The sequence below is a fragment of the Theropithecus gelada genome, chromosome 20, assembly GCF_003255815.1.
Source record: "Theropithecus gelada isolate Dixy chromosome 20, Tgel_1.0, whole genome shotgun sequence".
NCBI lineage: Eukaryota > Metazoa > Chordata > Mammalia > Primates > Cercopithecidae > Theropithecus > Theropithecus gelada.
Window position 1 is genome coordinate 30034964 of NC_037688.1, and position 21986 is coordinate 30056949.

The window sequence follows — 21986 nt, forward strand, 5'->3', positions numbered from 1 at the left end:
CTCTATATAGACGTGGGGGTCGAAAGACCCTTGAGCTTCTCTTTTTTCCCGAGAGGGTGACTTTTTGCCGGACTGATGAAATGCCAGGGTGATAGAGATGGCCAATTGGATTAGAGCACAAGTGACACTCCAATTATTTGGCAGCGTACCCAGTAGAGGTCCTTCACAATACCACCGAACATCTGCTCGTGGATAGATGAGGGCAGTCTGATTGGTGAGCTATCGAAAAGGCTTGGATTCACTGCATCCTGTTAGATTCCCGAAAGATGCCAAGTTTTCCCCCTGTTGCGAGAAACATGAGGTAAAATTGGCATGAGAGGCCAGGTACCGGATGGCCCTTGGGGGCTGACCCACAGAGCAGTCTTTGACTTTCAGGAAAAGCAGTGAGAGAGTGGTGCATGACTTACTACCCCAGGCTGGGGGATGCTGGAAGAGAGCTACCATACAGTCCATGCTCAGTTGGTTAGACCATCCAAACAGGAAAAGAACTATTTGGATTTCTGGCCTGCCTATTGCACAGGTGTAATAGTCACTTTTATTTAAAGTGCACACTGAGTATTTGATCGATTTCAGCCAGGCATTTGTTTCTTGGTATCTGGTCTCAATAACCAGGGTGTGTTTTAGGTCTTTGACTTCCACTATGGCCTCTTTAGTTTTGTCATTAGGTAGTGGCAAGATAGTTGTTTGATTTGGAGGAGATCTTGGGGAAGGAAGGGGTGCTGGAGGGGTGACAAAACCAATCTCCAAGGACCCTATGGGGTCTTTCCCAGTAACATCTGCCCCTGTACCATAAAAGCGACTTAGGGTGGGAATAGGGTTAGTGGAGATTGAAGTAGTAATAGAAATATGCACCGGGTTATGTCAGGTGTTGGCAGTTAAAGGAGTTATTTCGTTTAGTAAAATGGATATAAGGTTTTAGGGAGGTATAGCCTGCTGGGGAAGTCCAGCCTTGGGACTGAGTAGTCTAGGGAATATCGTACCAGGAATGGTAGGGTAGCCAATTATAGGGAATCTTACAAGGATCAGATTGAGGGTGGGGTGAGTACCAAAGGCAAAGATACTTTTCCGAAGAGGCTAGTTGCCTTTAACTTGGTAGGTCTCCGCAAGGTATGGCTAGGCAAGCATCAAACTCAACAGCTTGAGGGGAGGCTGATTTGGTTACATTAATAATGAAATGCCCCTGGGCAATTAGGAGGAAGAAGAGACAAATTAGACCTTTTGAATGTTAATTTTGAGGGAGTTGGTCCTGGAGTGGTGGTCCATGATTCCATAAGGGGTGGGGTCCTTTTTACCCGAGTGTGATGAGTCCACCCCTGTTCAGCTGTTGGGACTGCTGTTTCAGGTGTTAGGAGTATTAGATAGTGTCCCTCCCACGATGGTTCCAGTTTTTCTTTCTCCAACTTTTGATGAGCACATAACCCCCAGGCTGATGTGGGTGTACTGGAAACTCTAGAGGTGGCGTTTGTGCTAAGAGGCCTTGGATCCTGAGGGAAGACAGGGTGGAAGACAGACGACATATATAGTTTTTAAGAAATTGATCTTTTGTTTCCAATGTGGGGATGTCAGTGGTGGAATTTAAGTCTGGCAATCTGTAGAGCATTTCATAAGGGGACAGGCTGATATCTTTTCAAGGGGTGGTATGAATTCTTAGTACGGCGATAGGGAGGCAGTTCGTCCATGGCAGTCGGGTTTTGAAGATTAGTTTAGTTAGGTGATTTTTTTAGAGTTTGTTTCGTGCTTTCTACTTTTCATAATGAGGGTGGGTGCCAGGGAGTATGGTATTCCCATTTTTTTTCTAGTGTCTGGGTTAATCCTTTAATGACCTGTGCAGTAAAATGGGTTCCATTGTCTGAGTCAATGTTCTCTATTAATCTGAATCTGGGTATGATGTCGTCTCTTGTGATACCTTACCCTGTTTTAATATGAATTGACTGTCCCTTAGCTGAGAAAGCCGGACAGACTCCATTTGGCTCCTTCATTTGCAAGACATCAAGGGCTCCTTACCCACCCCCTTCCTCAAGGATTTAACTTGTGCAAGCTAACTCCCAGCACATCAAAGAGTGCAATTAACTGATAAGGTTTTGTGGCAAACTATATCCGCAGTTCCCAGGAATTTGCCCAGTTGATAGTACCTATAGCCCCCGCGTTTGTGTCCGATAGATGGCATCCAGGGCCCTCGCACCTATCACCTTGTGATGGATTTAAAGCCCCTGCACCTGGAACTGTTTATTTTCCTGTAACCATTTGTCTTTTTGCTTGTTTTACTTCTGTGAGATTGCTTCAGCTTGATTCCTGCTCCCCTTTCTAAACCAAAGTATAAAAAAAAATCTAGCCCCTTTTTCAGGGCCGAGAGAATTTTGAGCACTATCCGTCTCTCGGTCACCAGCTAATAAAGGACTCCTGAATTCATGTTGAAGTGTGGCGTTTCTCTATAACTCGCTCAGTTACAACACTATTGGTACTTTAACTACATTATTGTCAGTTGCACTTGGCAGGTGAATGGCTTCCACCCAGTGAGTGAGATGGTCCATTATAACTAACAAATATTTGAGGCAGCCTATTTGGGGCATTTCAGTATAGTCTCTTTGGACACTTTGGAATGGCCTTAGCCCAGGATTTCTTCCCCCAAAGGGTGGTTTTTTTAAAGTTTGTTTATTGGTTTTTCTGCATACCATACAACTGTCTGTGACTTGCCTGGTAAGGGTATAAATCCCTATACACCTGTACGTTCTAAGGACTGCGTCACACATGGCTTGGGACCCCAATGAATTCCTTGGTGAAGTTGTGCTAAGATTTCTCTCATTAGGGGCTTAGACAACATTTCTTTGTTACCTGGCAGTATCCATTTCACTTCTGAGTTTTCATTAGCCCCTATTTTCTTTAATTTTTCTTTATGTGGTTGGGAGAAGATGGGGGTTGCGGATGGGGAAGGGAGACAAGGGGTTAAATGGAAAATGGGTGCTTCTTGGGAAGCGACTCTCGAAAGAGGGACCTTTTTGGTGTCCTGGGACATAAACAATGACTGTATACTCTGTTAGCTGAAGGTTTTCTAATACTTGCTTGATTAACTCTTTATGGACAAGGTTTTGGCCCTTGCTAGTAATAAGACCTCGTTCAGTCCAAATCTTCCCAAAGGTATGGGCCACTCCAAAAGCATATTTGGAATTGGTGTAAATATCCCTTCTCGATTCTGCAGATATTTTAAGGCTTGATTTAGTGCGAACAACTCACATGTTTAGTTAGACCAGTTACTGGGCAGTCTCCCTGATTCAACTTCGGTGAGAGTTTCTCCATCAACCACTGAGTAGCCATTATGTTTTTTCTCTTCAGTTACCCAGGAGGAGGCGTCTACAGAGAAATGGTGCCCTGTTTTTAAAGGGGTCTCACTTAGATCAGGCCTTACTTTAGTCTGATGATTGATGAAGTCTAAGCTTTTGTGCTCAGGGTCTCCGGCATTTGGATTTCCTGTCAGGAAGGTGGTGGGGTTGGCCAGGTGCAGTGGCTCATGCCTGTAATCCCAGCATTTTGGGAGGCCGAGGTGGGTGGATCACCTGAGGTCAGGAGTTCAAGACCAGCCTGACCAACATGGAGAAACCCCATCTCTACTAAAAATACAAAAAAATTAGCCAGGTGTGGTGGCACATGCCTGTAATCCCAGCTACTCGGTAGGCTGAGACAGGAGAATTCGCTTGAACCCGGGAGGCAGAGGTCGTGGTGAGCCAAGTTGTGCCATTGCACTCTAGCCTGGGCAATAAGAGTGAAACCGTCTCAAAAAAAAAAAAAAAAAAAAGGCCGGGCGCGGGGGCTCAAGCCTGTAATCCCAGCACTTTGGGAGGCCAAGACGGGCGGATCACGAGGTCAGGAGATCAAGACCATCCTGGCTAACACAGTGAAACCCCATCTCTACTAAAAAATACAAAAAACTAGCTGGGCGAGGTGGCGGGCGCCTGTAATCCCAGCTACTCAGGAGGCTGAGGCAGGAGAAGGGCGTAAACCCAGGAGGCGGAGCTTGCAGTGAGCTGAGATCCAGCCACTGCACCCCAGCCTGGGCGACAGAGCGAGACTCTGTCTCAAAAAAAAAAAAAAAAATGGAAGGTGGCAGGGTTGAGCTCATTGTCAGTGGTTAGGGTTAAATCACCTTTTTCTAATAGGATAGCTACATATTTTAGGATTCTTGAATCCGTAAGCTATCTCCCTGCTTTTTGGCCAAGAATGGTTTTAACCTGATGGGGTGTGCTTACAATGAGACTTCCCCCAAAGGGTATTTTTCTACTTTCTTTTGTCAATAAAGCAGTTGCTGCTATAGATTAGATACATTCAGGTCACCCATGGGTTACTAGGTCAAGAATACTTGACAGAAAGGCTGCGGGCTGGCGATGGCCCCCATGCTTTTGAGTGAGTACTCCTATAGCTGCCCCCTTGCTTATATTAGCAGAAAGGTGAAATGGCTGTTCTAAGGATGGCAGAGCTAAGACAGGGGCAGTTATAAGTAGATGTTTTAGTTTCTCAACTTGCTGGACTTCTTGTGGAGTCCAAAGAAAGGGGTCGGGCCCTTCTTGGGTGAGTTTTAGATATAGAGGCTTTGTCTTTAAGGCATAAGAGTCAATCCACAGGCAACAATTTCCAACTAGCCCCAAGAATTTTCTAAGTTTTTGTTTTGTCTCAGGCAATGGCAAGGATATAATCCCTTCAATTTGTTCGGGCCGTATCTTCCGCTTCCCTTTGCTTGTTAAGTGCCCCGTGTATTTTACCTCGGGTTCTACGAGCTGGAGTTTACTTTTTGGACCCATAACCGTTGTTTCCTTAGGAAATTTAGAATTGTGTTTACTTGGTCTTTGGTGCCTCCGGAAATGAGCAGGTTGTCCACATATTGGAGTAGACATAAAGATGATGAAAGAGTGAAATTCTCTAGGACTTGTTCCAAAATTTGACTGAATAGGTTTGGAGAGTCTGTAAACCCTTGGGGTAGAACTGTCCATCGGTACTGTTGCTTCCAACTGGAGTGAGGGTCCTCCCATTCGAAAGCAAATACGTCCCAGCTATCCTCAGCTAAGGGGCAAGCCCAGAAGTCATCCTTGAGGTCTATTACTGTGAACCACTGGCGGTCATGAGGGATCTGGCTGATAATGGTGTAAGGGTTAGGAATGACAGGGTGGGTGGTCTGGACTGTTTGGTTAATGGCTCAAAGGTCTTGTAGTAGTCGATATGACCCATCTCACTTTTTTACAGGCAGTATTGGAGTGTTGTAAGAGGACATACAGGGTTTAAGAAGTTCTTCCTGAAGGAGACCTTCGATTATAGGTTATAAACCTATTCTGCCTTTCAAGGGAATAGGGTACTGTTTTCTCTTTACAACTTCCCCAGGATTTCTTAATTTTACATGGATTGGAGAAACTTGTAATTTCCCCCAATTTCCTTCCTCTGACTATACATCAGAATGGATTTGGCTCTCCTCTAGGATTTAAAGTAAGTTTAAGGAAGTAGAGAATTTTCCTTGATTAACATATAGACCTATACCTAATTTTATCATTAAGTCCCTCCCGAACAGGTTTGTCCCTGCTTCTGGAATTAACAGGAATTTGATGCTAGCTAATTAGTCCTGATACATGACTTTGCAGAAGCCCACAGGCTGAGGCCAGGAGGTGGTGCTGGGGAGGAAGGTAGAGAAAATGAGCGATCAAGAGAATGCCACAGCTTTTCTCTTACTGTTATTTTACCAGAAGCCACTTAATACAATCAAACAATTCTTTAAGAAAACTGGAGACTGCCTTCTTCTTCCAAGAAACTTGGTGCTGAAGAGAACTACAAGAGGAAAAGGTGTAAGTGACTGTGTTCTGAGAGGCATTTTTTTTTTTTTTTTTTTTTTTTGAGACTGAGTCTGGCTCTGTCGCCCAGGCTGGAGTGCGGTGGCCGGATCTCAGCTCACTGCAAGCTCCGCCTCCCGGGTTTACGCCATTCTCCTGCCTCAGCCTCCCGAGTAGCTGGGACCACAGGCGCCCGCCACCTCGCCCGGCTAGTTTTTTGTATTTTTTAGTAGAGACGGGGTTTCACGTGTTAGCCAGGATGGTCTGGATCTCCTGACCTCGTGATCCACCCGTCTCGGCCTCCCAAAGTGCTGGGATTACAGGCTTGAGCCACCGCGCCCGGCCTGAGAGGCATTTTTTAAGCGTTTAGTGTTTCCCGGTTTCTGGCTACTATCTCACAGGTTCTAGAATACAGGTCTTATTGGCCTACTAGCGCTAACCTGTTGAAGTTTATTGATGAATCTGCAGGGCGCCTGTGAGGAGAGCTTCAGAGAGATGGCCAGACCCTGGTGAGAGAGAGTGACATCAGTGTCGTTTTACACCCTGCAAAGGAGGGGCCGTATTTTGGCATAAGAAGAAGGCGCATTCGTGATTGGTGGTATTGAAGGCTTATAGCAAGAGAAAATTCCGTTAGAAGAACTTCTGTTTATTAGAGCTCCAGAACCTTTCTTCTGGGAGACCCTTGATAGCGTGACCTGCCATCAGGAGAGGAGGCTCAGCCAGCTTGCATTTGATTCCTGGCGAAGGGTGGGTTTGTTCCAAGTAGGAAAAGCAGCTTGTACTGAGGCAGGGACTCTACCTCCCACTCTTTACAGAGTCCCGGAAGGTTATTGCTGATAGGGACATTACTCTGGCTCAAGTCCTTCATGGAAGAGACCAGGAACTGATGGCCAGGAAGCCTAAATTACCTAGCAAATGTTTGGGCCAAGCTGTGATTTGGACCCAGCACATCCAGAGATCCTGCCTTTACATCATCGTCTTTTGTTTTCTGGAGTGCTGGTAGGTTAGATCCCAAACTTTGAAGTACTGACTGTGTCAAAACACTTTTTCCCCATCCCACTTTGAACTAGCCTCTTCCTCACCAGGCCACCCCTTTTCTCCTAATTCACTTTGAAGAGGCAACAGCATGCAGTGAAAAGAGCTCTGAGTTTGTATCAAACAGGGCTGGGTTCAAAGTTCTGCTTCATTGTTTCATGGCTATGTAACCTTAAGCAACTCACTTACCATCTCTGAGTCTCTGTTTCCTTCTCTGTAAAACAAGGACAACAGTTGCCTTTCTGGGGCCTAGCATTCAGTAGGCACTCAGTCAGTGAGCATGATTCCCTAAGGTGGAAGAGTTTGTATCACCTTCGGGATTTCCAGTGGGTTTGGGGTGTTCTCTTCCATAATCCCAGTAGACTCTATACCTTCTGGCTACCCTGGACCATAAAGGAGTGAATAAAGAAGTCTCAAGATTGTCAAAAGAAAGCTCTTTATTGATTGACTCAGCAACGCAGGGCTGGCACCCATCAGCTCCAAACCACATCTTATCCCGTCCACTCCCATCCACTTTGCCCTCTTCCAGGCTGGAATCTTGCTTTCAGGCAAGGGCTTCTGGCCAGCTTTGCATTAGTTGTCGGCTATGGTTTTCTGAACCCAGTCCTGGATGGAAGTCGCCTTCACATACACACCATACTCAGCCACACCACAGCTCTTATCAAAGCTTAGGATCCCAGCCGCGTACCAGGTGTCCTTCTCCAGGTCATGAACGGCAAAGGCACTGCCCGCATCGCCATAGCAGGTGTCTTCCTGGTACTTAGACATGCCGGCACAGAAGGTGTGTTCATTCAGTATGGGCTGCACCCCTACAGGGCTCTTTGGTGTCTTCTTTTCGGGGACTGTGCTGCCTTCATAGTGCTTTATGCAATTGTATTGGTCAGCCACAGGCAGCATGACATACTTCAGATGGTCAGTAAAGTTAAAATTGGTATTTCGCCCCCAGCCAGACACGTAACCCACACGCCCTACTTCTGCATAATCCTTTGAAGGTAGGCAGATGGGCATCACTCTCTCATTAACAGGCACCTTCTGTTTGAGTTTGATGAGCCCAATATCTACCTGGGAGTAGTTAGGGTGTAGAACCACCTTCTCAATCTCTACAAGCTGCTTTTTCCCCACATAGAGTGTTAAAGTAGGGGCAATGTCTTTCGCTGTTGCATTTTCTGAATGGTTCAGGAAGAGATTTTTAGCCGTGGTCAGCAGCCATTGTTCATTGATCAGCGTGGCCCCTGTGGTGAGATTATGGCGGGAAACCATCTTAGCCTGCCAGGGAAAGCTGCCTTTGGCATCCAGGTGTCCACCCAGGATCCGCTGCACTGCGTCTGCCGGATTCTTGGGCTTCCCACACACTGTCAAGGAGAGCAAGACACTCGTGAGTGGAAATGTGCAAGGGCCTTTCCATCTGAGAAAGAGGGGTAAAAGCATGGGCGGCTGTCACTGCTGCGTAAACTACAAAGATTTAAATGCTTTGCCCTTATCACCTGCTCATCTCATTCCCAATAGTTGCAGTTCTAAAATAATTTTTTAAATTGTTTACATTACAAAAAACTCTATTTCTAACTAAGGAAATTAGAAATACTGAGTTTTTTGAGCCCTGGCTGGTGAATTATATTTAAGCGGTTATCCCAACAAAGGAATTTTCACAATTCCCTGAAATTCATTGAAAGGTCTAGGGGCCAGACATGGTGGCTTACGCCTGTAATCCCAGCACTTTGGAAGGCTGAAGCAGTTGGATCACCTGAGATCAGGAATCAGCACCATTGCACTCCAGCCTCGGCAACAAAAGCAAAACTCTGTCTCAAAAAATAAAAAACAAAGAAAAAGAAGAAGAAAGGGCTAGGAACTATAATAATTCATTATCTCTGAAGAAAGAGGAATCTAGAGCAATATTGGCTGGAGCTCATATTTTGTAGATGTTGCAGTTAATACGAGGCAGGTTGGGAGTTCTGCACCACTCACAGCAGAAGAGGCTGGGCCTTTGCCTCTGGTTCTTAGAGGGAAGCAGAGAGCAACAACTCTTACTAATAACGAGAAGCAGCAGTCCCAGCCCACATCCATTTTTAGGCTTCCGTGGATTAAGATTGTATGTTATCCCTTGACTTGTTCTCCCTGGAGCTTGCTTCTCTTTAGACCCAGGGCTCTCCAGCAGGTTCTCTGTATGCACAGGCTCTCCTGATCTGTGGGCCGTGTAGACAGTGGATTCAGCCAGTGCCCTTCAGGCCCCAATAAACAAGACCCTTGGTGACCTTTAGGGAGTCATCACCTAACTGCTTAAGTCTCTCCCTGGCCAGCTGCGGTTCTCCCACATCCCTCCTCTTGGCTCTTGTGTGCTCAGAGGAAGCCGTGCTGGAAGGCTGTGCCTCTAGGACGTTCCCACCCGGAAGTCTGCCTGCACTGGTAAGTGCTCAGCACCCACCTGCTTCACATTCAGGAAGTTTATCTCCAACAGCCTTATTTGTCCACTGCTTCTCATTGTTTAAGGTGTACACTCCTGAAACAAAAGGCAAGAAATGAGCCAAAGGCTAAGTCAAGTCTGCACCCAGAGCAGAATGAGAAGGCATGCATTTAAGGAGAAGAGTTAAAAAGAAGAAGAAGAAAGGGGGCAGATAGGAAGGGAGAAAGGAGAGAGAATATGAGGAGGAGGGAAAGAGTGCTGTGCTGGAAACTTAAGTGCGTGGACTCCAGTTACGCCCAGCAGAACACACTGTGGTCATGTTGGTCACAGCCAGGCAGTACACGGAGGGCTCGGGGTTCAAATCCTGACTGCGTCTTACAGGCTGCCTGAATTTGGGCAAGAGACTCAACCTGTCTGTGACTCTGTTTGCTTATCAGCAAAGAAAGAATGACAACCTCTATTCTGAGGGGTACTGTGAGGACTAAGTGAGCAAATAAATATGAAGCACTTAGAGCAGTGCCAGGACAGCAGGACTCACTAGGTGGGGGTGACCTGTCGTCATCAGTGTTCCTTCTTTTCCCACATCTCCCGCTGGAGATGGAAATCTGACTCTGAGATAGGTAGGCTGCATGGCATGGCCTCCCCTTAACAAAACAGAAAACTTGAGGCTGACAAAAGTTCGTCTGCCCAAAGGGCCACAGCTACTGACAACAAAATGCTTATTAGAATCTAAATCTCCTGGCTCCAAGGAGAGCAATGAACTTTCTGGTGAATCACCCCAGCACCGCCCATCATGGAAATGTCAGAGCAGGGGTTGTATGTAGGGCACAGAGAGACAGTTGTCCACGTCTTACCATCTCCTTCTGTGCGCAGCCTGTAGTAGTTCTTACACTGGTAGCGAACCAAGTGCTCCACGTAGCCATTTGCGATCATAGGGGGCTTCAGGAAGCTGTCATCTGCAAAGAGAGAGAAGCAAGAGAGTTTACTATTTGGAAATTGTTCCCAGAGACCTATGAAAAATCAGATGAGGCCGGGCGCGGTGGCTCAAGCCTGTAATCCCAGCACTTTGGGAGGCCGAGGTGGGTGGATCACGAGGTCAGGAGGTCGAGACCATCCTGGCTAACACAGTGAAACCACATCTCTATTAAAAATACAAAAAAATTAGCCGGGCGTGGTGGCAGGTGCCTGTAGTCCCAGCTACTCGGGAGGCTGAGGCAGGAGAATGTCATGAACCCGGAGGTGGAGCTTGCAGTGAGCCAAGATCGTGCCACTGTACTCCAGCCTGGGCAACAGAGCGAGACTCCGTCTCAAAAAAAAAAAAAAAGAAAAGAAAAATCAGATGAGAGGAAGCTGCTCTGCACATCAATCTCCTTCTGCCCCAAATAGAAGCCAACAGAAGTGCACGCTCCCCTCATTTCTGGCAGGAACCCTAATGTTCCTGGCAGTCCTGAAAGCTCAGAGGTCAGGATAAGAAGGGGAAACTTTCTTCTCTCAAAGAAAGAATGCAGACCTGAGAGGGTAAGAGTGGGATGCGGCAGTGCCAGGGATGCATGCTCCTACCCAACCAAAGACTGACCTGGGATATCCGTGACATCATTGCCTGAGTACAATGCAAAAAGCTGTCGTCCCCAGAGCAGGAGGGAAATGACAGCTCCCAGGTCACTGCAGAGAGAAAACAAGAAGGAGTGGAAAGCTGGTCTCCCTGCTTCACAGCACATGCATGCATCCACACACACATGCATGTACCCACACACGCGCGCGCGCGCACACACACACACACACACACGCATACACACACACTCCTCCCACTAATCAGCCAGAAAAGAAAATCGATATATGGAAGTGCCAGGACCAAGAAGTTTGCCCCCGCCCCCTCACACACATGCTTTATTTAGCAGCAGCTTCTGAGCATACCATGCTTCCAGCAAGCTCTGTCATGCTGGGAATTCTGCAGAAGCTTCAGAGAGGGATAGAAGGGTACATAGGTAGGAGGGGGCCTCGGTTTCTGACCACAGTCAGGAAAATACATTGGCAATAATACAGGAGCCCTCCAGGAAAGAGAAACCTCCCTCAGGCACCCCAAAGATACTGGTAATGAAATGTAGATAACTCAAAGATGGGAACACAGGGCTTAGTATGCTATTCCCTCTACTTCTTGAAATTTTCCATAATCAAAGGTTCCTTAAATATATAATTGTTGAAAACAAATGCTTGGTGCCGCAAAGAAGAACTAGCACTGAGACGAAGGACAAAGGGTCTCTCAGCAAGGCAAATTTAATTTTGCAGAAGGTTGCTCCTCATAGGTTCGGTCGCCACAAGAGCACCACGAACAAAGGAAAGCAGAGGTTTTTATCTCTAACGCCGCTTGTCCCTGCTACTGTGTCCTGACTTCATTGGCTAGAGTTGGACTGCACAATCCCTAAGTTGAACCTGGTTGGCTAACTTGAAAAGTGCAGGAATGTGACTACATCAGTGGGAAGGTGGGAAGATCAACTTTGCCAGGAGAAGCCGTTGTGATGGGCGGGGTAACTCACAGAGTGTGTAGCAGATGTGGAATGTGGGCTCTATAGATAATGACTGGTGGGAAGGTTGTTTACCAGGGCAGGGGAACACAGAGAGTAAGGAAGTCTGGCCTTGAAAGCAGGGAGCAAAGGACAAGGAAACTTCAGCAAGCTAAACCTTTGAAGAAGAATTTCTTACTGTATTTAACAATCCCCCCTTTAAATATTTTATAGTATTTTTTCTTTAAACCCTTTTAACATAGTTTGGCTCTGTTATTCTACTTGGTCTTCTAAAAAAGCTCACTGGAATAAGGAGGAGGATGATTGAGGGAAGTTTTGGGGAGAGCTGTTTCAATAAGCTTTTGTATTAATCCTCAGGCACAGGGTATGACACAGCATCCTACAAGAATAAGCAACCCTATTCTAATGGCAAGAGACATGAGGATTGAGAACATTAGTCCCTTCCATTTGCCGAACCAATTTCCCATTAAATTTGTGAAGGGGTCGTTTAGTCCAGAATTTTTAGCTAGCTCATTTGATAAGGCAGTAAGACCTTGTAGTGCTTTTGTTATGGTCCCTCTCAGAGCAGTATTATTAGGGATAAAAGTATAGCATTGGGTTCCGATAATGACACAAACTCCACCCTCTTCCGCTAGTATCATGTCTAATGCTATCTTATTTTCCCAGGCCATTTGACTGGTGGGTCCTAATTGTTCAGCTGTCCCTTTAAGAGCATCTCTAGTATAATTAACAAATCGTAGGCCAGGCGCAGTGGCTCACGCCTGTAATTCCAGCACTTCGGGAGGCCGAGGCAGGCAGATCACCTGAGGTTGGGAGTTTGAGACCAGCCTGACCAACGTGGAGAAACCCCGTCTCTACTAAAAATACAAAATCAGCCAGGTGTGGCGACGCATGCTTGTAATCCCAGCTACTCAGGAGGGTGAGGCAGGAGAATTGCTTGAACCCAGGAGGCAGAAGTTGTGGTGAGCCTAGATCACGCCATTGCATTCCGGCCTGGGCAACAAGAGCAAAACTCCATCTAAAAAAAAAAAAATCGTCGTTGGTTGTAATAAATGTAGTTTATCTAATTCACATTTTTATTTATAGTTAACCACCAGAAGAACGTGGATTCAAATCCTGCAGTTGTCTGATTTGGGGTCTTAAATTCATCTGGCACTCCTCGTGGGACTCCAGTGGAATCTTTATAAATATGGGAGTCAACAGACCCATGAGGGGCCTCTCTTATTTTACAGTGTTTGGTTTCTATCTTTTCTGGTTGATGGAACGCCGGGGTGAAAGGGATGGCCAGTGGAATTAGAGCACAAGTTCTGCTCCAGTTACTCAGCAGAGTGTCCAATAATGGTCCACCACAATACCACCATACATCTGCTCAAGGATGACTAAGGGCAGACTGATGGGTAAGCTCTTGGAAGGACTGAAGCTCACTCCATCCCGTTAAGGCTCCAAGGAGCACCAGTTTTTCTCCCTGTTGTGTGAGAGACGCGAGGTAAAGTTGGCATTGAGAGACGGAAGCTGATGGCCCTCAGGGGCTGACCCTCAGGGTGTTGAGCTTCAGGGAACAGCAGAGAAAGAGCTTGACATGATTTGTTGCCCCAGGTTGTGTGGTCTTAGAAGAGAACTACCGTACAGCTTATGCCTGGTCAGTTAGAAGACCATCTGAGTGGAAAACGGACAATCTGGGCCTCTGGTCTACCGTTCGCACAACCATAACAATCGCATTTGTTTAAAGTGCAGATGGAATATTTAATCCATTTTAGCCAAGCATTTGCATCTTGATATCCTGTCTCTAGAGCTATAGTCTGCTTTAAATTTTTTACCTTTACAATCGTTACTTTGGTTGGGTTGTTTTGGAGATGGCAGGAGGACGCTGGGCATTGGGGAAGGCATTGGATTCCAGTTGTTTCCCGCACTCTGGATATGGATTTATTATTATTATTATTGTTAACCAGTGGTTTAGCTAACCTTAGAGATTTTTATGGGATTTTGTTTTGTAACATTTGCTCCTAATCCATACCGTTTGAATATAAAGGGTTCTTGGGCCATTGTTTGGGGATTATCTATAATTAGCAATGAGGGGTTACACTGCAGTGCCTTACAATTTGGTGGGGTGGGACCATGAATTAGTTGGAGTTTCTGTTTTAGTCCCCATAACTTATTTGAAAAAGGGGGCCTGGCTGTCCACCCTCCATACTGAGTGGTTTACACAACATCTGCCCAGTCACCACAGGGACTTTTTAAGGCTCTTTACTTATGCTTGGTTGACTCTTTATGGTATGGACATAGGTATTTATCTACATGAGACAGCTTCCTTTGAGCTTGCTTGTCTCCACACGGGATGACTGAACAAGCATCAGACTGAAGGGTTAAAGGATGGTTAGCCCAAGTTACATTGATGACAAGATGACCTTCTGTTGAAAAGAGAAAATAAACAAGTGATTATTAAGCCCTTTTTAGAGTTAATTTGGTTGGGGTGAGCCCTGGAGTGACGGTTTATGATTCTGGAGGTGGCAGTGCCTTTTTGACTTGGGTGTGATGAGTTCATCCTCTTTCTGCTGTTCAGACTGCAGTCTTAGTATTTAGGAGCACCAGGTAGGGTCCTTCCCAAGCTGGTTTGAGTTTCCTTTCCTTCCAACCTTTTAAGAGGATGTGATCTCCAGGCTGACGCTGATGTGCTGGAAACTCCAGGGGTGGCACCTGTGCTAGGAGACCTTTAGTCTTAAGGGAAGAGAAAGTAGAGTATAGACCAAGTATATAATTTTTGAGGAACTGATCTTTTATTTTGAATGTAGGAATGTCAGCAGTGGAGTATAAATAGGGCAATCCATAGAGCTTCTCATAAGGGGAAAGGCCAATATCTCTCCGAGGAGGAGTTCGGATTCTTAACGAGGCAATAGGAAGAGGTTTAGTCCATGGCAATTGAGTGTCTAGAACTAATTTAGTTAAATGACTTTTTAGAGTCTGATTCATCCTTTCTACTCTTCCTGAGGACGAGGGATCCCAAGGGATATGGTATTTCCATTTTATGTCTAGTACCTGGGCTAACTTTTTAATGACATGTGCAGTGAAATGGGTTCCATTATCTGAATCAGTGTTTTCTATTAGTCCAAATCTGGATACAGTGTTTTCAATTAATGCCTTAACTACATTACTGGTGGTTGCATTTGAGGGTGGGATAGTCTTTACCCAGTGGGTAAAGTGGTCTATTATTACTAATAAGTATTTTAAATGACCAATTGGGGGCATTTCAGTATAATTAATTGAACACTTTGAAATGCTCTTAGACCTGGATCTCTTTCTCCAAGGGGTCGTTTTCTTAGAATCTGCTTATTAGTCTTTTTACATATTAAGCAACTGTCTGTAACTTGTTTGGCTAGAGTGTAAATTCTTATACATCCATAGACCCTGAGAACTGCATCGCACATGGCTTGGGGTCCCCAGTGTGTCCTCAGATGTAGTTGAGACTAGATCTCCCCTAAGGGGCTTGGATAACATTTCTTTTTGGTCTGGTAACAGCCGTTTTCCTTCTGGTCTTCTCCGGCTCCTATCTTTATTAATTTTTCTTTTTCAATGGAAGAGAAAATGGGGATTGCAGTAGGGGAAGGAAAACAAGGAGTTAAGTGAAACATAGGCATTTCGGAGGAAACAGCAGCTTGTTTGGCTATCTGGTCTGTTAGGTTATTTCCTCGACTTTCAAAAGAAAGGCTTTTCTGGTGTCCGGGGACATGGACAGTAGCTATTTCTTCTGGAAACTGAAGGTTATCCAGTACTTGGATGATTAACTCCTTATGAACAAGGTCATGACCTTTATAATTAGTGAGGCCTCATTCAGTCCAAATTTTTCCAAATGTATGAGCCACTCCAAAGGCATACTTAGAATCAGTATAGATGGTTCCTTCCTGGTTTTGCAAGTACTTTAAGGCTTGGCTGAGTGCAAACAGTTCACAAGTTTGGGCAGACCAATTATTAGGCAATTTTCTTGACTCTATTCTTATACATAGAGAGGTTCTCCATTGATTACTGAATACCCATTATGTCTTTTTCCCTCAATCACCTGGGAGGAACCATCTATAAATAAGTGACATCCTGTTTTGAAAGGGGTCTTTCCTAGATCTGGCCTGACTTTTGTTTGGTAGTCAGTTAAATCTAGACATAGGTGTTCTCTTTTTAGGTTTGGGTTTTCCGTCAAGAAACCTGCTGGGTTGAGTGAATTATCAGTAGTTGAGGTTAAATCATCTTTTTTTAGTAGAATGGCCACATATTTTAAGATTCTGGAGTCAGTTAGCCACCTTCCTGCTTTTTTATTTAAAATAGGTCTAACTTGGTGGGGTGTGCTTATTGTTCATCTCTCCCCAAAGGTTAATTTTCTACTCTCTTCAACTAATACTGCTGTAGCTGCAACAGATTTGATGCACTGAGGCCATCCACAGGTCACTGGGTCCAACATTTTTGACAGGAAGTCCACGGGCTGCCAGCAGCCTCTGTGCTCTTGGGTAAGCATCCCTAAAGCTACCCCATTATTCACGCTGACAAACAGGTGAAATGGTTTTTCTAGGGAAAGTAAGGCTAGGGCAGGGATAGTTATAAGCCTTTCTTTTAGCTCTTTGACCTGATTGACCTCTTTAGAAGTCCACAGGAGATGGTCAGGTTTTCCCTGGGCAAGTTTTTGGTATAAAAGTTTACTGTTTTGTGCATATGAGTTAATCCATAAGTGTCAGTATCCAACCAACCCTAAAAATTTCCTGAGTTCCTCTTTAGTCTGAGGCAAGGGTAAGGACACAATTCCTTCAACCCGTTCAGGCCCTATCCTTCACTTGCCTGCACTTATTAAGTGGCCTAAATATTTAACTTCAGGCTCCATATACTGAAGCTTTCCCTTTGAGACCCGTAACCCCTCAAACTGCAGATGGTTAAAAATACATGTAGAGAAGCCAGCTACTTTCTCTATATCCTCACCAGATATGAGAATATCATCGACATATTGAAGCAGGCATAATTGTTTTGGAACAGAAACTTTTTCTAGTACTTGTTCTAAAATTTGACCAAAAAGGTTGGGTGAATCCATGAACCCTTGAGGCAAGACTGTCCATTGATACCATTGTTTTCACCCTGATGGGATCTTCCCACTCAAAGGCAAATATGTCTCGACTATCTTCAGCCAAGGGACATGCCCAAAAGGCATCCTTTAAATCTATTGCAGTAAACCATTAATGATTATATGGAATTTTGCTGAGAATGGTGTAAGGATTGGGACAACGGGATGAGTGGTCTGGACTATTTGATTAATGGCCCTGAGATCTTGCACCAGCCGGTATGACCCATCTGATTTCTTGACAGGCAGTATTGGGGTGTTATAAGGAGACACACAGGGTTCAAGAAACCCATCATTAATGAGACTTTCAGTTACAGGTTTTAGCCCTAGCATGCCCTCTAAGGGAATGGGGAATTGCTTCCTCCTCACTACTTCCTGGGAGCTAGAGGGAGGCGGTTTAGCTTGATGTGGATTGGGAGAATTGGAAGCTTTCTTTGGTTTTCTTCCCTTGACCAGCCATCAGGATGAATGTATTTCTCATCCGCAGTGGTGAGTAAGTTTAATGAGGTAAGGAATCCCTTTGGGCTAACTTGTAGGCTTATGCCTAACTTTAACATTAAGTCTCTTCCTAACAAACTAGTTCCCGCTTCAGGTATTAACAAGAATTGAACCTGGGTTGTTCAGTCTTGGTACTTGACTTCTGTATTTTCTAAGATTCTCGCCTTAAATCCTTCCCCTTTTATCCCAGAGACTGTAAGTTCTTCTGAAGAGCAGGCGGTATTAGATGAGGGGAAACAAACAGAGGAATGGGCCGCCCTGAATCGACCAAAAATGTGATAAGCTCATGTATAGGTCCCACCTCCAAATGTATCAAGGGCTCCTAGTGGGACTCAGGATAAAATAGACAGAGCCCCTGACTTCCCTATTCCTCTTCAAAGGTCATGAGTGGAAGGGCTTTTCTCTCCTTTTCTTATTCGGGACATTCTCTTTTGAAGTGGCCCATCCTTCCACATTTGTAACACCTATCTTGTCCTTCCCCTCTCTCAGTTTTGGGATTTTTTTGGTGTTGCTTTTCTACGCTCTTTAGGGGGCCTGGGAAATGTAGACTTGGGTCCTCTACCTGAAGGTTTGGATTCTCTAAACTGGGTTTCGGAGGCTTAGGACCTTTTACAGTTTCTGGCTCCCTGGAAGCCTCATTTGGTAGTATATGGGTTTGGAGCCACCTGCTGGAAAGTAGATAACATCAGTTTTGCCTTCTATTTTTGTTTTTCCCTGTCCCTCCTCACGTACACCTTTTGAGCTTCTCTGAGAAGTTCGCTTAGAGGTTGGTTTTCCCAGTCCTCCAATTTTTATAACTTTTTTGAAATGTCTGGCCAGCTTTTAGTGACAAAATAGATCTTTAACATCTTTTGCCCAAGGGGATCTTCTAAATTCAGACCTGTATATTGCTTCATTTGTTCCTTTAGTCTGTCTAGGAATCTTTTAGGCCCCTTATCTTTCTCCCGTTGTATATCAAATGCTTTAGAGAGCTTTTGAGTTCAGGGTATGGATTCCCTGATTCCTTTTATTATTATTTTCCTTAGGTCCTGCATGTTTTCTCGGTGGGCTGCATTGTTATTGTCCCACCAGGAGTCTTGGGCAGGAAATTTTGGGTCCGCAGTAGGAAGGTTTTGACCGGGAGGGTGTTCACATTCCCAAATTGCCACAGCAGCCCTACAGATCGTGCTTCTTTCCTCCCCTGAAAAGAGGATGCCTAGGATAGACATTTGCTCGACCCAGGTGTTTAACTGCGGTCCTAAGAATTGATCAACTTGATCTGCCACATCATAGGGGTCATTGAGCAGTGGCTTAAGTTCTTTATTCAGACCTCAGACTTCTGAACTAGTCAAGGGAGCATTTACAAAACCAGTGACTTCCCCTCCTTGTGGTACCCCTTTTAAAGGGAGGAAAGTTATAGCTGACTCCTTAGGTGTGGAAAGAAAAGGGAAGTTCTGAATGTTCTTTTTACACTGCTTTATTTCATGTTGGAGCCTTTTTAAGGAAGGATATTTACGTTGGCAGTGAACAGGCTTTTGGGACGACTGCCCCTGAGAGTCAGGGTTGTAAGCCAGGGGAACATCATGAGTTGGAGAAGAATCTGGGACGGGATCTGGGGCAGTGGCAGCTGCCTGAGGAGTGGGGGTGGTTAGGATTAGGGGCAATAAGTGGAGGAAGACAGTCTAAGGGATCCCATGTGCTGACTTTAGGTGTGGGAGTCGGCTTGTCTGACTTCTCAATTTGAGATGCCGTATTGGGTTCCTCCCTAGTTGTCTTTAAGGGAAAGAGGAAGACAGGTCCCTGCCTCCAACAATGAGCATAGTCTAGTTCTTCTTGAGAAACCGGACTTTTATCATTAACATATTGGATTAGGAGTTGACACATTACATCCTCATTTGACCCATACACTGGCCAGAAGATTGAGGGTTTGAGGATGGAACCTTGGGTCCAAATGAAGCAGCAATATTTTATAATTTGCTGCTGCTTCTTAGGCTTAGTCCTCTCATTATCTTTCCAATATTTTAACATGAAACCTAGGGGACTATGAGGGGGTATATCCTTGTTACTATTTTTATCCTTCTTACTCTCCGTCTTTCTTGGGGTATTTCCTATATTGGGTCTTAGCTAGGCTCAATCCCTCATATTAGGGATTTCTTGCCTACTAGAGACTTGCTGTGGCTCCGTCCCTCATATTAGGGATTTTTTTTTTTTTTTTTTCTATCTGGAGCTTTCTGTGGCTCAATCCCTCGTATTAGGGATTTCTTGCCTATCTTTTAGCCCCACCTCGTGGAGGCTCTTCACACTCTTCTCCTTTCACTTCATCCACTCTGCCCGCTTTCCTCCTGGGAATATTTCAAGGCCCGCTTAGCACTGGCAGGACTATAACCCCAACCTCAGGATCCTTCCGAGAAGGCTAAGCCATATGAGGCAACCGCGGATCCGAAGATTGGATTCATTCACTCCGCACAGCAGTAGCGCTTGTTACCATTCATGGACTTTCAACCACCAGAATGTAATGACCACCAAGGAAGTACTTTGTCACTCCTGTGACATTTGTTACCTTGGTCTGCGCACAGAGTTACCTGGTCGCCATGGTGTTGCAAGCCTTTTTCTCCCCGCGTTGTTGAGAGTCAGGTTATTCATCACACAGGGTGGGTCTCAATTCCTTACTCGTGAGGCCACTGCAACAAGGCAGCAGGACACGTCTCCTCAGGAGAGGTGATCAAAGACCCTTTCCCAGAGGAGAATGTTTTCACCATATGGACCACCAAATTTGTTGGAAACAAATGCTCGGTGCTGCCAAGAAGAACTAGCACTGAGACAAAGGACAAAAGGTCTCTCAGCAAGGCAAATTTACTTTTGCAGAAGAGTTCCTGATGAGTCCAGTTGCCACAAGAGCACCCCGAACAAAGGAAAGCAGAGGTCTTTATCTCTAACGCAGCTTGTCCCTGCTACTGTGTCCTGCCTCCATTGACTGGAGTTGTACCGCACGATCTAAGCTGAACCCGGTTGGCTAACTTGAAAAGTGCGGGAATGCGGTTACACTGTTGGGAAGGCAGGAAGATCAGTTTTGGTGGGAGAAGCCGTTCCCATGAGAGGGGTAATTCACAGAGTGGGTAGCAGATGTGGAATGTGGGCTATCTAGATAAGGATTGGCAGGAAGGTTGTTTACCAGGGCAGGGGGAACACAGAGAGTAAGGAAGTCTGGCCCTGAAAGCAGGGAACAAAGGACAAGGAAACTTAAGCAGGCTAAACTTTTGAAGAAGAATTTCTTACTGTACTTAACAATAATTTTAAACACTTATGTGGTTATTTCTAGTATTTTATGATAATTCACCTTTAGGAAATGGTATCTCAAACCCCAAAATGCCAGAAGGTTACCTGGAAGAGAACTGGTGTCTGAAAGCAGGACTGTAGCCGTGGGCATTGACGCACAGGCGCCGTCTGCCAGTTCATCTCTTACTAACAGATGCCAATTGTTCAGGCACTATTTGCTTCTATTAAAATAGTGTCTAGGCAGGGCGCGGTGGCTCACGCCTGTAATCGCAGTACTTTGGAAGCCCAAGACAGGCGGATCATGAGATCAAGAGATTGAGATCATCTTGGCCAACATGGTGGAACCTCATCTCTACTAAAAATACAAAAATTAGCTGGGCATGGCCGGGCACAGTAGCTTACGCCTGTAATCCCAGCACTTTGGGAGGCTGAGGCAGGCAGATCACAAGCTCAGGAGATCGAGACCATACTGGTTAACACAGTGAAACCCCATCTCTACTAAAAATACAAAAAATTAGCCGGGAGTGGTGGTGGGCACCTGTAGTCCCAGCTACTTGGGAGGCTGAGGCAGGAGAATGGCGTAAACCCAGGAGGCGGAGCGTGCAGTGAGCTGAGATCACGCCACTGCACTCCAGCCTGGGTGACTGAATAAATGAATAAATAAATAAAATAAAAATTAGCTGGGCATGGTGGCACACGCCTGTAGTCCTAGCTACTCGGGAGGCTGAAGCAGGAGAATTGCTTGAACCGCGGAGGTGGAGGTTGCAATGAGCTGAGATCGCGCCACTGCACTCCATCCGGGTAACAGAGCGAGAATCCTTCTTTAAAAAAAAAAGTTTCTAGTCTTATTATTTCAACATTTCAAAAAGTCTTTGTATTGTTTAAGATCTAAGTGTCTTAATTAGATGTATCCCAGGTACTAGCGTATATCCCAGGTACTAGTCAATTAATTGTGTCATTCAAATGTGTTGCCACTAGTGTTTCTTATTATACATTTTTAAAGAGAAAAATGTCTGCTAATAAATATATTCAGAATGCCAGGAAGCCTACCACAGGAGCTGATGACATCCCCTACAAAGACAAAAATGTAACCTCAAGGAAAAAGACACTCCTGAGAGTAAATCTCATCTCCTGGGAAAGACAGCGCTGTCTTCTATGGATGCAGAAAAGGAGAAGATTTAACACACTAAGCCCTTTAGTTCACTATAATTTAGCCCATTTCCCCTGTTTCTTTATTCTATTTCTGCTTCTCTACCGATGTACGCAAAGAAGACTGAAATAAAGAACCAGAGGAAAGCTTTGCAGGAGAGAACGCTGTGGACCCACCTCATCTTGGTTGGTCTTGCCTCTGGAAGAGCAGTGCTGTGGGCATCTGCTGGTCTTTT

At 45.3% G+C, this 21986-nt stretch overlaps 1 protein-coding gene across 2 annotated transcripts; it reads right to left on the reverse strand.

Moving 5' to 3' along the window:
• Nucleotides 1-7260: 7260 nt before the first annotated feature.
• LOC112614427 (haptoglobin) lies at nt 7261-21986 on the reverse strand. Of its 2 annotated transcripts, XM_025370959.1 has the most exons (5): nt 21928-21986; nt 10814-10899; nt 10092-10193; nt 9259-9333; nt 7261-8191 (listed from the first exon to the last, which is right to left on the reverse strand). In XM_025370959.1, the coding sequence occupies exons 1-5, from the start codon at nt 21930-21932 to the stop codon at nt 7413-7415; spliced, it is 1047 nt and encodes a 348-aa protein (XP_025226744.1). In that variant the 5' UTR covers nt 21933-21986; the 3' UTR covers nt 7261-7412. The 2 variants fall into 2 exon arrangements, with proteins under 2 accessions (XP_025226744.1, XP_025226743.1); XM_025370958.1 differs by lacking the exon at nt 21928-21986 and having other exon boundaries at nt 10814-11027.

What these genes read in the sequence shown, in the direction of transcription:
- LOC112614427 (XM_025370958.1), bottom strand. Translation starts at nt 11,027, where the DNA reads ATGCGTGTGTGTGTGTGTGTGTGTGCGCGCGCGCGCGTGTGTGGGTAC. An exon ending in GCTGCGCACAGAAGGAGATG is followed by an intron (nt 9,334 to 10,091) that starts GTAAGACGTGGA and finishes CTTTTGTTTCAG; the next exon opens with GAGTGTACACCTTAAACAAT. An exon ending in ACTTCCTGAATGTGAAGCAG is followed by an intron (nt 8,192 to 9,258) that starts GTGGGTGCTGAG and finishes TCTCCTTGACAG; the next exon opens with TGTGTGGGAAGCCCAAGAAT.